This window comes from Callorhinus ursinus, unplaced genomic scaffold (assembly GCF_003265705.2).
Source record: "Callorhinus ursinus isolate GAN/ISIS: 27379988/994484 unplaced genomic scaffold, GSC_fseal_2.0 scaffold21, whole genome shotgun sequence".
Lineage (NCBI taxonomy): Eukaryota > Metazoa > Chordata > Mammalia > Carnivora > Otariidae > Callorhinus > Callorhinus ursinus.
In genome coordinates this window covers 28,979,765-28,992,282 of record NW_027397083.1, presented here as the reverse complement: position 1 = coordinate 28,992,282, position 12,518 = coordinate 28,979,765, and the positions used below count along the sequence as shown (strand labels likewise).

The 12,518-nt window shown below is 40.2% G+C and overlaps 1 protein-coding gene and 1 pseudogene across 2 annotated transcripts in view; both read left to right on the top strand.

Annotated features, from left to right (window-relative positions):
• GTF2H1 (general transcription factor IIH subunit 1) overlaps positions 1-5,719 on the top strand; it is a 37,650-nt gene extending 31,931 nt beyond the window's left edge. For both annotated transcript variants that reach the window (XM_073904888.1, XM_025878403.2), the window contains 2 exons: positions 398-490; positions 4,697-5,719. In XM_073904888.1, coding sequence (XP_073760989.1) covers positions 398-490; positions 4,697-4,783 — 180 coding nt within the window. In that variant the 3' untranslated portion in view covers positions 4,784-5,719. The remainder of the gene's footprint in view (positions 1-397; positions 491-4,696) is intronic.
• Positions 5,720-8,866: 3,147 nt separating this feature from the next.
• On the top strand, positions 8,867-9,496 carry LOC112829621 (transcription factor BTF3 pseudogene; annotated as a pseudogene).
• Positions 9,497-12,518: the final 3,022 nt, after the last annotated feature.

Sequence of the window (12,518 nt, the reverse complement as noted above, 5' to 3'; positions counted from 1 at the left end):
CTCTCTGTCAAATAAATAAATAAAAATCTTTAAAAAAAAAAAAATTTGCTGTGCATACATTGAAATACAGTGCATACATTGAAATACAGTGCATCCACTTTTAAATGATGATTTAGGCAAGTATTTAATGACTGAAAGATGTTCACGGTAAGTGAAATTTTAAAACCGTATAATAAATGCGTTTATACACATACACAAAAAATATTGAGAAGGATATGAATTATGAACCAAAGTGCTCATGAATCACTGAGTGGTGGTAGATCTTGCTTCTCTGCCTGAAACCAATTAATCTAGTAAAAAAAAAAAAAAAGTAACCTTCCTATGTGTGTTTTTCTCTTGCTCCCGGTAGGTTCTTTGGAATTTCTCTGTAATTTATTATTTCTATCATTTTTTGTAGGTAGTAAAAATGAAAAGTAATTTGGAACGATTTCAAGTTACGAAGCTCTGCCCATTCCAAGAAAAAATCCGGAGACAGTATTTAAGCACAAATGTAAGGCAACAATGTGATTTTGGCCTTTCTTTCTCTGTGTTGCAAAAGGATGAAATTAACTTTGTTTTCATATGAATGAGTAGATGACATTTGGGGGTTTTATTTTTTTTTCTGTTACTCAGAGTATGATTTTTTTTAGGTCTTTTGTTTGGGTTTTTTTTTTTTTTTTGTAATCTGTGCACCGAGTGTGGAGTTCTTACTCATGACCCGAGATTAAGAGTGGCATGCTCTTCCAACTAAGCCAGCCAGGTGCCCCTCAAGAGTACTGTTTTTTAAATGCAAAATGTATCATACATTCAGAAGAGTGTATAAAATACCTAACACTTTTTAAAACAATAAAACAAGTACTTACCCACAAACCATCATAAAAAGTGGAACAAAACCAGGACCCATAAGTATTCCCTGTCAAGTTGTCTACCTTTCTTTCGTGATTCATGGGAAGTACTTGTCTACCCCTCCTTCACACTCTTCAAGGCCACAACTAACCCCAGCATTTATAATAATCAATTTATTTGTTTACTTAAAACACTGTCTCCATGGTGGGGCTTGAACTCAACCCCACATCGAGTTGCATGCTCTACCAGCTGAGCCAGCCAGGTGCCCCAATCATCTCCACACTTTATTTTATAGATTTAGAACCTATGTGTATGTTCCTAAAGAATTACTATTTTGGAAAACCTGAGGAGCAAGCACAAACCTAACCCTGCAAAGAAAGGCAGAATTGCTACTCTGTAACAGTAAACCTTATAGTTGCTGCCTAATGGTCTGCTTTCAGCTTCCCTGATGGCTTACAGCAGGGCAGGGCTGTGGGTGAGGTAGTGAGTAGAAAGTGTCACTTTGTGCCCAGGACTTTTAACATTGTTTTTAATGCAAGGTTAGAGCAACAACTTGAGATTTGAGATCATTTTTCATATCTGTTATGCAGCCCTCTCTGAGATGACAGGGAAGGAAGAGTATACACAAATTTAGGATTTAGTACTTCAATAAGTAGGTTACTCAAAAGGGGGAGTTCTCCAATTGAAAGCTGAAAGTTCTTCATCAGTAAGGTTTTTGGTGTTTATTCCCTAAATGTGCCAAGTGGTTTTTCTCAAAATATAACAGTAGTACTTAACAATCAGGAAAGAAGCTTGAAGTACCTTCCTACATGAGAGCAAGGACAACACATGGGTTTCAGTTCATGTGCCTTCTTGATTGCAACTGCCTGGAGCACTGTGGTAAAAAGGATTCTGGGGCCACATGCTTCCTCCGCTGAAGTCTTGAACCATTCAAAATTAACCATGATGGTTGGAATCAGCTTCTTCCAAATTCCTGTTAATGTTGATATTTTGACCTCTTCCCATGAATCACGAATATTCTTAATGGCACCTAGAATGGTGAATCCTTTCCAGAAGGTTTTCATTTTACTTTGCCTAGATCCCTCAGAGGAATCCTTATCTATGGCATCTGTAGCCTTAGGAGAATTGTATTTCTTAAATAATAAGACTTAGAAGTCAAAATTACTCCTTAACTCATGGGCTACAGAATGAATGTTGGGTTAGCAGGCATGAAAACAACATTCATCTTGTACGTCTCCATCAGAGCTCTTCGGTGAACAGGTGCATTGTCAGTGAGCAGTAATATTTTGAAAGGAATCTTTCTGAGTAGGTCTCAATAGTGGGCTTAATATTCACTAAACCATGTTATAAACAGATGTGCTATCTCATCCAGGCTTTGTTCCATTTATAGAGCACAGGCCAAAGAGACTTAGCATAATTCTTAACAGCCTTAGGATAATTGAATGGTAAGTGAGCATTGGCTAAAACTTAGTCACCAACTGCATTAACTCATAATAAGGGAATCAGCCTGTCCTTTGAAGTTTTGAAGCCTAGCATTGACTTCTCTCTAGCTATGAAAGTCCTAGATGGCATCTTCCAATAGAAGGCTGTTTTGTCTATATTGAAAAGCTGTTGGTTAGTGTAGCTACTGCCTTCATTAATTAACTTAGCTAGATCTTCTGGATAACTCGCCACCTTATACATCAGCACTTGCTGCTTCACCTTGTACTTTTCTATTATGGAGACTGCTTCTTTTCTTAAACCTCATGATTCAACTTCTGCTGGCTTCGGACTTTTCTTCTGCAGCTTCTTCACTTCTCTCAGCCTTCATAGAACTGAAGAGAGTTAGGGCCTTCCTCTACATTAGTCTTTGGCTAAAGGGAATGTTGTGGCTGATGTGAGCTTCTATCCAGACCACTAAAACTTCCTGTCAGTAATAAGGCTGTTTTGCTTTCTTACCATTCATTCATATGTTCACTGGAATAACAGTTTTTTTCAAGAACTTTTCCTTTGCATTCACAACTTGGCTAACTGGCACAGGGAAGCTTAGCTTTCAGCCTGTCTCAGCTTTCAACACACCTTCCTCACTAAGCTTAATCATGTCTAGCTTTTGATTTAAAGTGCGAGTTGTTTGACTCTTCCTTTCACTTGAACACTTAAAGACCATTGTAGGGTTATTAATTGGCCTAGTTTCAGTATTGTGTGTCAGTGAATGGGGAGTCCTCAGGAGAGGGAGAGGTGGGGGAACAGCCAGTCAGTGGAGCAGTCAGAACACACAGTTATTGATTAAATTCACCATCTTACAGGCATGGTTTGTGGTGCCCCAGAACAATTGCAGAAACATCAAAGTCACACTGGTTACAGGTGACCATAACAATATAATAATGAAAAAGTTTAAAATGTTGCAAGAATTACCAAAATGTGACACAGAATGAGCAAATGCTGCTGAGAAAATGGCACTGATAGACTTGATCAGTGCAGTGTTGTCACAAACCTTCAGTTTGTAAAAAAAAAAAAAAAAAAATACACTGAAATGCACTATAAAATGTTGCATAATAAAACAAGGTATGCCTGTACAACCTCACACGAGGATATGGCATTCATTTCTTCTAATTGGCACTATGGAACCACTGTGCCCATCAAGCAAAATAAATGATTTTTATATACTTTGCAGACAGAACTAAATAACATAATACCCCATCCCCCGATAATGATAACAGATGGGGTAAATGAGAGTGTTTTATTTTGTTTTTTTAATTCTATCTCAGGTTGGATCTAATTCATTGACATGCTAAAAGGATTTAGGACTTCCTGTCCCTATCCGCATACTGCCAGAACTGACTTGCAGACTTTACAAGACTGTACTTCAACCACATAAACACTGTCCAGCTCCAAAGAAACATATTTTGAAGACATTCTCCTTTAGGAGTCATTAGCAACTTAGATCATTGTGTTCCTGTTGACTGCTAGTTATATCCATGACAAGGGTAAATCCTTTGCTACTCAAGATATGTAGTCCTTACCTAAGGTATGACAGTACTTATGTGAAGCATTAACACCATTTAGATTTTCTTTAATCTACTGAGTTAAATTTGAAATTCCGTAACATTGGAGCTGGAAAACACCATTAAAAACTTAGGAAACTGCTAAATAAAATCTTTTTAAAAAAAGGGCGGGAGGGGGCGCCTGGATGGCTCAGTCGTTAAGCATCCGCCTTCAGCTCAGGTCATGGTCCCAGGGTCCTGGGATCGAGCCCCACATCGGGCTCCCTGCTCCGCGGGAAGCCTGCTTCTCCCTTTCCCACTCCCCCTGCTTGTGTTCCATCTCTTGCTGTGTCTCTCTGTCAAATAAATAAATTTAAAAAGTAATAAAAACTTAGGAAAGTGCTTCACAAGATTGGCTATGCAGCAGAATTAGCTACAGGAGATTCCAGATCTCATCCCAGACCTGCTACATCAGAATCTTCAGGAGAGTAAGGCATTTTTTCACAAGTTCTATAAAATGTTGATGCCACCATCCTGGCCTTAGTTGACAGACTAATGTTTAAATCTAGAAATCATCAGTTTAGTACACCTCCTTCGTTTGACAGAAGAAACTGAGGCCTAGAGCCCAGTTTCAACTTCCGTGTTGTCCTATTGCTGGTTAATGACAGGGAAGACGCTACAGCCCAGACAGAGCAGGCAAATTTCCAGCCTCTATCTCCCCATCTCTTACCTTTTACACAAATTGTGTCTGAAAATACTTGCACAGAGGGCTTACAGGTTGCCTCACTGGGGTAATACAACTGAGCTTGGAAACTGCATTCTGAAGTATGTGCCAGATCTGGATCAGAAGCATTAGCTTCCCCAGCCTTTGCCCAGTTACTGCATAAGTGTCTGGCTCTGTTTTTCAGTTGGTAAGTCACATAGAAGAGATGCTGCAGACGGCCTACAACAAGCTCCACAAGTGGCAGTCGCGGCGTCTGATGAAGAAAACGTGAAGTATCTGTGGCTCTCGCAGGCTTTGTGAAATTAGGAGAACTGTGACCTGCAGTGACTCTGGAAACCTGGCCTGAGACATGCCAATGATCACCCAGAAGTGACAAACATCTGCCCCATGCCAACTCTCGGAGCTGATGCTGTTGTACTTGCACATTGTGAACTGAAAGGAAAGGAACTGTGACTAAACTCAAAGCTGGGGAGGTAAATTAAGGCAGAACCAAAATGAGCTAAGTTGCAGATATATATATGTATACGTATATATACACATATATACATATACACATATATATTTTAAAGAGACACTGTTTACTGCAGTTACTCAGGAACTGCTTTTGATTCACATTAAGCTGCTTTCAGAAATTAAAAAAAAACTTTTTAAAAGGGTGCATTGATAAAATCTGAGGTGTTTTTTTTTCTTTATAAATTTTTTTCCTAAGTGTATGGCACAGGGTACACCTTAAGTATTTCTCCTCCATCCTCCACTTGGATCCTCAAGCTGTACTGAATTCTAGTTGTACCTTACATCAGCAAGTTAAGAGAGTACTTTAAAGTAAAGCAGAAGGAGACTGTTGCTCAACCATCAGGAAACAGTTATAGTCAGAAGACATCATTGGTCCTGTGTTTCCTACGGAAATAAGAAACAATAAATGTTGCACTGAATGTTTGTGGTTTGGAGTCCCTAAATGATTAAGAGGGAACATATTTGCAGAAAGTTGCGTGGGGTTTTTTTATGCAGAATTTTGTCAGAAGACAATGGCGCTGCATGTTTTTCTTTGAGTGCAAATGTACATTGCTAAGATTTGTTTTTAAGATGGCATGTGCTTTGACAAGAGGAAATTGCATTTTTAAGAGTTTAAAAAATCTTACGAGTGAAAAATACAAGAAATCTTACTTATTTTCACCTCTTTAGAAAAAAATAAAAGATGTTTCTCATATCTCCTTTTCTCCAGTATCTGACTATTACTGTCCTTGGCGAGTCGATAATCATTGCATAGTGACTGAAAAGCCTAAATGGAAAAACAAAAAAAAGATACCTTCTTGTTTCTGGAATTATGCCATATTTTGTTCCTAACAGGATCAAATTCACTGTTTATCTAAAACTTTATAGATGTCTTACGTTAAAAATTACAGAAAAAAGTAAAACTTTTTATACATACTCTTAACTGTTAAGACATCTTGTGGTTTCTCATGTGTTATATTTACTTGGGTGGGCCACTCATTCTTTTTTAAAGCCATTGTACAAGCTGGTTGTCTTTCCTTTTTATCTTAAAATTTTTTTATTGAAGTACAGTTGACGTACAATGTTATCTGCGTTTCAGGTGTACAACATAGTGATTCGACAGCTCTACATGTTATGCCATGCTCATCACAAGTGTAGCTGCCACCTGTCACCATCTGTACCATTGACTATATTGCATATGCTGTACCTTCCATCCTTGTGACTGATTGATTGCATAACTGAAAACGCTGATCATCTTTCATATAACGGCTACAACAAGCCAAAACTTTGAACTTTTACCAGTTCAAAGTTCAACAGGACTTTGAACTGGTAAAAAGAAAAGGGGCTTCCCATTTCTCCTTCAGATCAGTAGAGTAATAGTGTAACCTCTTACACCTTACTGTTGTACAAAGTGCCTTTCAAGTGTCTTATCACCACAGCTACTCCAAGCAGTAGCAATGGAGTAGGTAGAAGAGTATATCTGTTGGGAAAGGCAGGTGTAAATAAGTGCTCTGTTAAAAATTAAGTGATCAATGTCATGGAGCCTGAAGAAAGAAACCATTTTGGGGAACTGGGTAGGCTTTACTAAAGGTAATATTTTAGCTAAGCCTTGAAGGTTGAAGAGGGAGAAGCCTGATGAAGGTGTGAGGGCTTGGAAAAAGACCCCCAGTGTGTTAGATTGGAGAGTTGGGAATGACAAGTAAGTGAGAAAATCAGTGTAATTCAGGTTGAGAATGGCTTTGTATGCCAAGGTAAGAAATTCAGACCTTACCCTTTAGGCATGGGTTATGTCAGAGAAAATTTTGAGGAAGTTGTTTTATGAGGGTTGGTTGGTTGGTTGTTTTTGATAAAAAGTCTGGCAATTAGGAAGGCCAAACCCATAAAAGTCTTTTGGAATAATCCAGGTAGGTTAATAATAAACTAGGTCCAAATTAAAGTGGAGTTCTGGTAAATAGGAGGGGATGAGTAAAGACATTCTTAAGGTATGTGACCGAGCCTCACGGGAAATGAAGGATTTAAGAAGGTGAATTCACCTGAAATAGCTCTCAATTTCATGTCTAGCTTGTATTTAAAGTATTTGATCCTTGGAGTCTTTCTAAAGTGAACTTTGGCTGCCGTTTAGGCCTGTTACTTTCCTACCTTCCCATTGTGGAAAACCATAGCCCCTTTCCGGCTCTATCTAACTTCATTCATTCTCACAATAACCAGTGAAGTGGGTAGGTTCAACAGATTGTTTTACTGTCTTTAAATTAGAAATGGTTTAGATGTTAAGTGATTTACCCAGATTCACATAGCCAGTAAGTGGCAGAGCTGGGATTTACCCCAAACTGCTAAGCTTTGCAGTCCCTTAGGGTAAGATCCTTGTGAAGTTGGAAGCTTTTATTCCCCAACTCACGCCTCCATTGGCTAGTTTTTCTCTTTTTTTTTTTAAGATTTTATTTGTTTATATGAGAGATTGAGATAGAAAGAACAAACACAAGTAGGCAGAGGGGCAGAGGGAGAGGGAGAAGCAGACTCCCTGCTGAGCAGGGAGCCTGATGTGATTGATCCCAGAATCATGACCTGAGTGGAAGGCAGATGCTTACCTGACAGCTACCCAGGTGCCCCAGCTAGTTTTTCTTTTGACTGCCCTTTTATTCCTATCTGATTCTATTCTGTTTTGCTTTTATATCAAATCACAGTATAGAGTTAGTCTGCCTAATGGGTCCCATTATCCCAGAGGACTGCAAAACGTAATAACAAAAGCACATCCTCGGGGCACCTGGGTGGTTCAGTCATTAAGCCTCTGCCTTTGGCTCGGGTCATGAGCCCTGGGTCCTGGGATCAAACCCTGCAGCGGGCTCCCTGCTCAGGTGGGAAGCCTGCTTCTCCCTCTCCCACTCCCCCTGCTTGTGTTTCCTCCCTCGCTGTGTCTCTCTCTGCCAAGTAAAATCTGAAAAGAAAAAGAAAAACACGCATCCTGCCTTAGGAGAATGAGTTTCTCCTGGAAAGAAGCAGAAAGTAGTGCTAGTCTGCTTTGGACTTAAACACTACAAAATGAACAGCTACGTTGTGATGCCCACGTCAGTCTGGAGAACTAAAGAATGCTTTTACATCTGTACTCGTGATAGAAAGGTATAGCCTACTCCTCTGGGGTTGGGGAGGGGGGAGTTTAATCCAGAAAGTGATTTCCAGTCAGTATATATACCATCTGGAGCCAACAATGGCCCTGGGATGGAAAGCTGCCTGTTTTAAACTTAGATATGCTGTTTCCAGTGTCAAGACTTGCACGGGATTCCTCAGGGTGTTACCTCTGCCCTTTCCCAGTTTAGCTTCTTGAAGACTCAGCTGTTCTCCCAGTTCCTGAGGCCAAGGGAATCTTAGTTATTTTTAGCTCTTAAACTGTCCAGAGTTGGGGCATTGCCTAGAACCTGGCTCTGGGGTAGTCAGCCTCAGTTTGCAGTCTGTGTTCTTGCTTGGGGATATTAAGTCACTGAAAAGACTTTAGAATTCCAGCTTTGAAACCAAAGGATCCTGTTTCCATCGTCTTTCATAGAGTTCCTAATACACGCGACAAACGTGGAATTGCACATGTTGAGGTAGAGCCTCAGATCCAGCTCCTCACTGCCCCCCCAATAATACATTAAGAGTACAACGTGAGAAACACTCTCTCTGGCCACCTAGCAACTTGCTCTGTTTATTGGGATGACTGATACTAGGAATAGACTGAAGTCGAAGATAAATCCTGGCTTAAATTTAAATTTCACTTTTCTGTAGTCACAGGAGTAAACAAATAGCACAATAGTACTTAAACCCAACCTATAAGCAATTACATTAAATGTAAACAGCACTTCAAAAGACAAAGATTTTGGCTGCTGTCTTGGGTCCCCACGTGCGTGCACCTAATCTCAGCTGGTCTGCCCGAGAACCCCTGAGCGCCAACCCTATTCCCCCTCACGGTCCCATTTCTGCTCCAACAAGATGAAAGAAACTATCATGAGCCAGGAGAAACTTGCCGAACTGCAAGCACAAGTGTGCACCGGTGGTAAAGGAACTGCTCACCGAAAGAAGGTGGTTCATAGAATGGCTACAGCAGATGATAAAAAACTTCAGTTCTCCTTAAAGAAGTTAGGGGTAAGCAATATCTGTGGTATTGAAGAAGTGAATATGTTCACAAACCAAGGACCAGTGATCCACTTTAACAACCCGGAAGTTCAGGCATCGCTGGCCGTGAATGCTTTCACCATTCAGGCCACGCTGAGACAAAGCAGCTGACAGAAATGTTACCCAGTATCCTAAACCAACTCGGTGCAGGCGGTCTGACTAGTTTAAGGAGACTGGCTGAAGCTCTGCCCAAACAATCTGTGGATGGAAAAGCGCCACTTGCTACCAGAGAGGATGATGATGAAGTTCTAGATCTTGTGGAGAATTTTGATGAAGCTTCCAAGAATGAAGCAAACTGAATTGAGTCAACTTCTGAAGAAGATAAAACTTGAAGAAGTTACTGGAAGCTGCTATTTTATATTATGACTGCTTTTTAAAATTTTGTTCATGGATCCAATAAAATCTAGATCTCTATTATTTTTAAGCCCAAGCCCCTTGGACACTGCAGCTCTTTTCAGTTTTTGCTTATACACAATTCATTCTTTGCAGCTAATTAAGCTGAAGAAACCTGGGAATAAAGTTTGAAACAAGGTTAATAAAGTTCTTTGCCTAGGGAAAAATAATAATAATAAAAATTTTAAAAAAAGACAAAGATTTTGTCAGATTGGATTAAAAAACAAGATTCAGCTATACACTAGTTATAATTACCAAAATGTCTGCATTTAACCTCACTGGACTTACCCTCTTATCAAGTGTCAAATTCAGGTTCACTAGGTGTTAGAGTTCAAAGTCCTTTATTACTCAGATTTATTTCTCTGATTCTAGTAGCTAACTGTGGTGAACAGAGCTGTGAAAAGTGAATGACCTATAAGATCATTACCATTGGTGTCCATTTTAAAAAATATTATGAAAGTATAATTATTTAGGGTTGAATAGTATTGAAGTATATAAAATAGAAGGGGGTTCTGCACCCTTACCACCAAATCTCACTCTGCTGAGGTATTGCTCGGTGCATGTTCTTTTTTTTTTTTCAATATTTTATTTATTTATTTGACAGCATGAACAGGAGGAGAGGGCGAGGGAGAAGCAGACTCCCTGCTGAGCAGGGACCCCAATGTAGGGCTCGATCCCAAGACCCTGGGATCATGACCTGAGCCAAAGGTAGACATTTAACCGACTGGACCACCCAGGCATCCCTCTTTCTTTTTTTTTTTAAGATTTCATTTATTTGACAGAGAGCCCGGGCAGGGTAGAGGGGGGCAGAGAAACAAGAAAGACTCCACACTGAGCAGGGAGCCCAACACAGGGCTTGATCCCAGGACCCTAAAATCATGACCTGAGCCAAAGTCACCTGAACCAAAGTCACACCCAGGTGCCCCCCCCAAAATTAATTTTGAGTACATAGAGAAATGCCCATAAGAAAATGCACCAAGGGGCGCCTGGGTGACTCAGTTGCTTAAGCGTCCGACTCCTGATTTAGGCTCAGGTCATGATCTCGGGGTTGTGAGATCGAGCCCTATTTGAGCTCTACGCTCAGTGCAGTCTGCTTGAGAGTCTCTCTCTCCTCCCTCTGCCCCTTCCCCTCCCGTGTGTACGTGTGTACTCTCTCTCTCTAGAATAAATAAATCTAAAAAAAAAAATTATTTTCTAATCTACAACCTGAGCTTTTGTGGCAAGAGATGTCTGTGCATACTTTCATGACCTTTAAGATAAACCTTGATAATGGGTCTCATCTCCTTAGAGAATCCATTTATGGTCCTATTTCTGTAAGCCAGATTTTTGTAAATTTTGGTCCTGTCCATTAGTGTACTGTTTCTGGCACCTGGTTATCCATAAGAACAGGCTGGCCTGAATATAAAAATTGCTTGGACCTTACGTGTACAATCAGATCCTTATCACCAAGAACATTTACAGATACAGGGAGTAGAGAAAAAGAGTGTTCCCATATGCCTAACTGGGATTGATTGTAGCCTCTTGAGCAGTAGAGACATGTTCTAGCAGGGCTTTTTGGATTCGAATAGCATCACTAGCTGTGTGACCTTGAACAATTTAATCTGTGCCTCCATTTTTTCATCTATAAAATGGGATTTATAGTAGTACTTTATTGGTAAGGTTATTGTGATAGAATATCATAATATTGTGACAAAGCCTTTAAGGCCCTTGGAGCAGAGTCCAGCACATGGTGAGTGCTGTGTGAGTGTTTGCTGTCCTTAATGCCCACAGGGGTTTTCACTGAGCCACATAGTGGCTTGACTTCATTGTTGAAGACCTTTTAAGGAAGAAAACTCCTCCAAAGAACAGTAAAAGTGCTTTCTTCTGTACTTTTATCCCCCAAAATACTGTCTGCATCTGATTTTCATGGCTCATCTTCAAAAGTCACTTTTTGTGTGATATCCTGCATTTTCCAAATTAGGAACTTTTTTATATATAGAATTGCTTATGACTTATTTCACACTTCAATAGCAGTATTTATTTATTTATTTATTTATTTATAAAGATTTTATTTATTTATTTGACAGAGACACAGTGAGAGAGGGAACACAAGCAGGGGGAGTGGGAGAGGGAGAGGCAGGCTTCCTGCAGGGCAGGGAGCCCGATGTGGGGCTCGATCCCAGGACCCTGGGATCATGACCTGAGCCAAAGGCAGACACTTAACCGACTGAGCCACCCATGTGCCCTCAGTTGCAGTATTTATAAAATAAATTCTTTCCACTCATTAGGAAACATGAGGAAGAGGTTTCTGTGTTCTTGCCTAAGGTGTAATACGTAAATACAGGTCAAAGAACAGCTGCAAATGGAAGGATACTATAAATTAGAATCCAAAATGCATTCGAAATTAGTTTTCACTTCATATTGCTTGATAGGGAAAAAAGGATTTCTGTGTGTGTGTATGAGTGGAAGGGAAGCAGCACATCCTCCGCTTATCTTTTAACTGCTTGCTCAGCCTTTTTCTTTAAAATAAAAGTTGAGATTGAGGCCTGCGCAGGTCCCAACCTGTCCGTGGTTTGGGATAGCTGTCTGCCTCATCAAATCAAGTAGAGGGTTTGTCTTGTGGGAAGACAAAATCGTCTTCTCCACTGAAAAAGCCTCCTCCATAGTTGACTTTGGCATCTTCCAGGAGTAGGGAGGCAGGGAGTGAGGCCTCATGAGCCTGGGTTTTCAGCCGAGTTGGAGAGAATACAGTGGTCTAACCAGAAAACCCAGAGTGGGGTGTGCTTGCCTCTAGGACTCATCACGAGGACCCAGCCTGGGCTTCATGACAGTGATAGAAGACGACTCCTTAACATACTAATAATCATAAAATGAAAATAAAAAGATAGAGGTTGGGCCCAAACTTGAGGTAAAAGAAAAAGTTACCAGGAGAGCAACCTTGAAACTTGATTCAATAAGTGCAAAGGGTTTCTTTTCTTTCCTTCTTTCTTTCTTTCTTT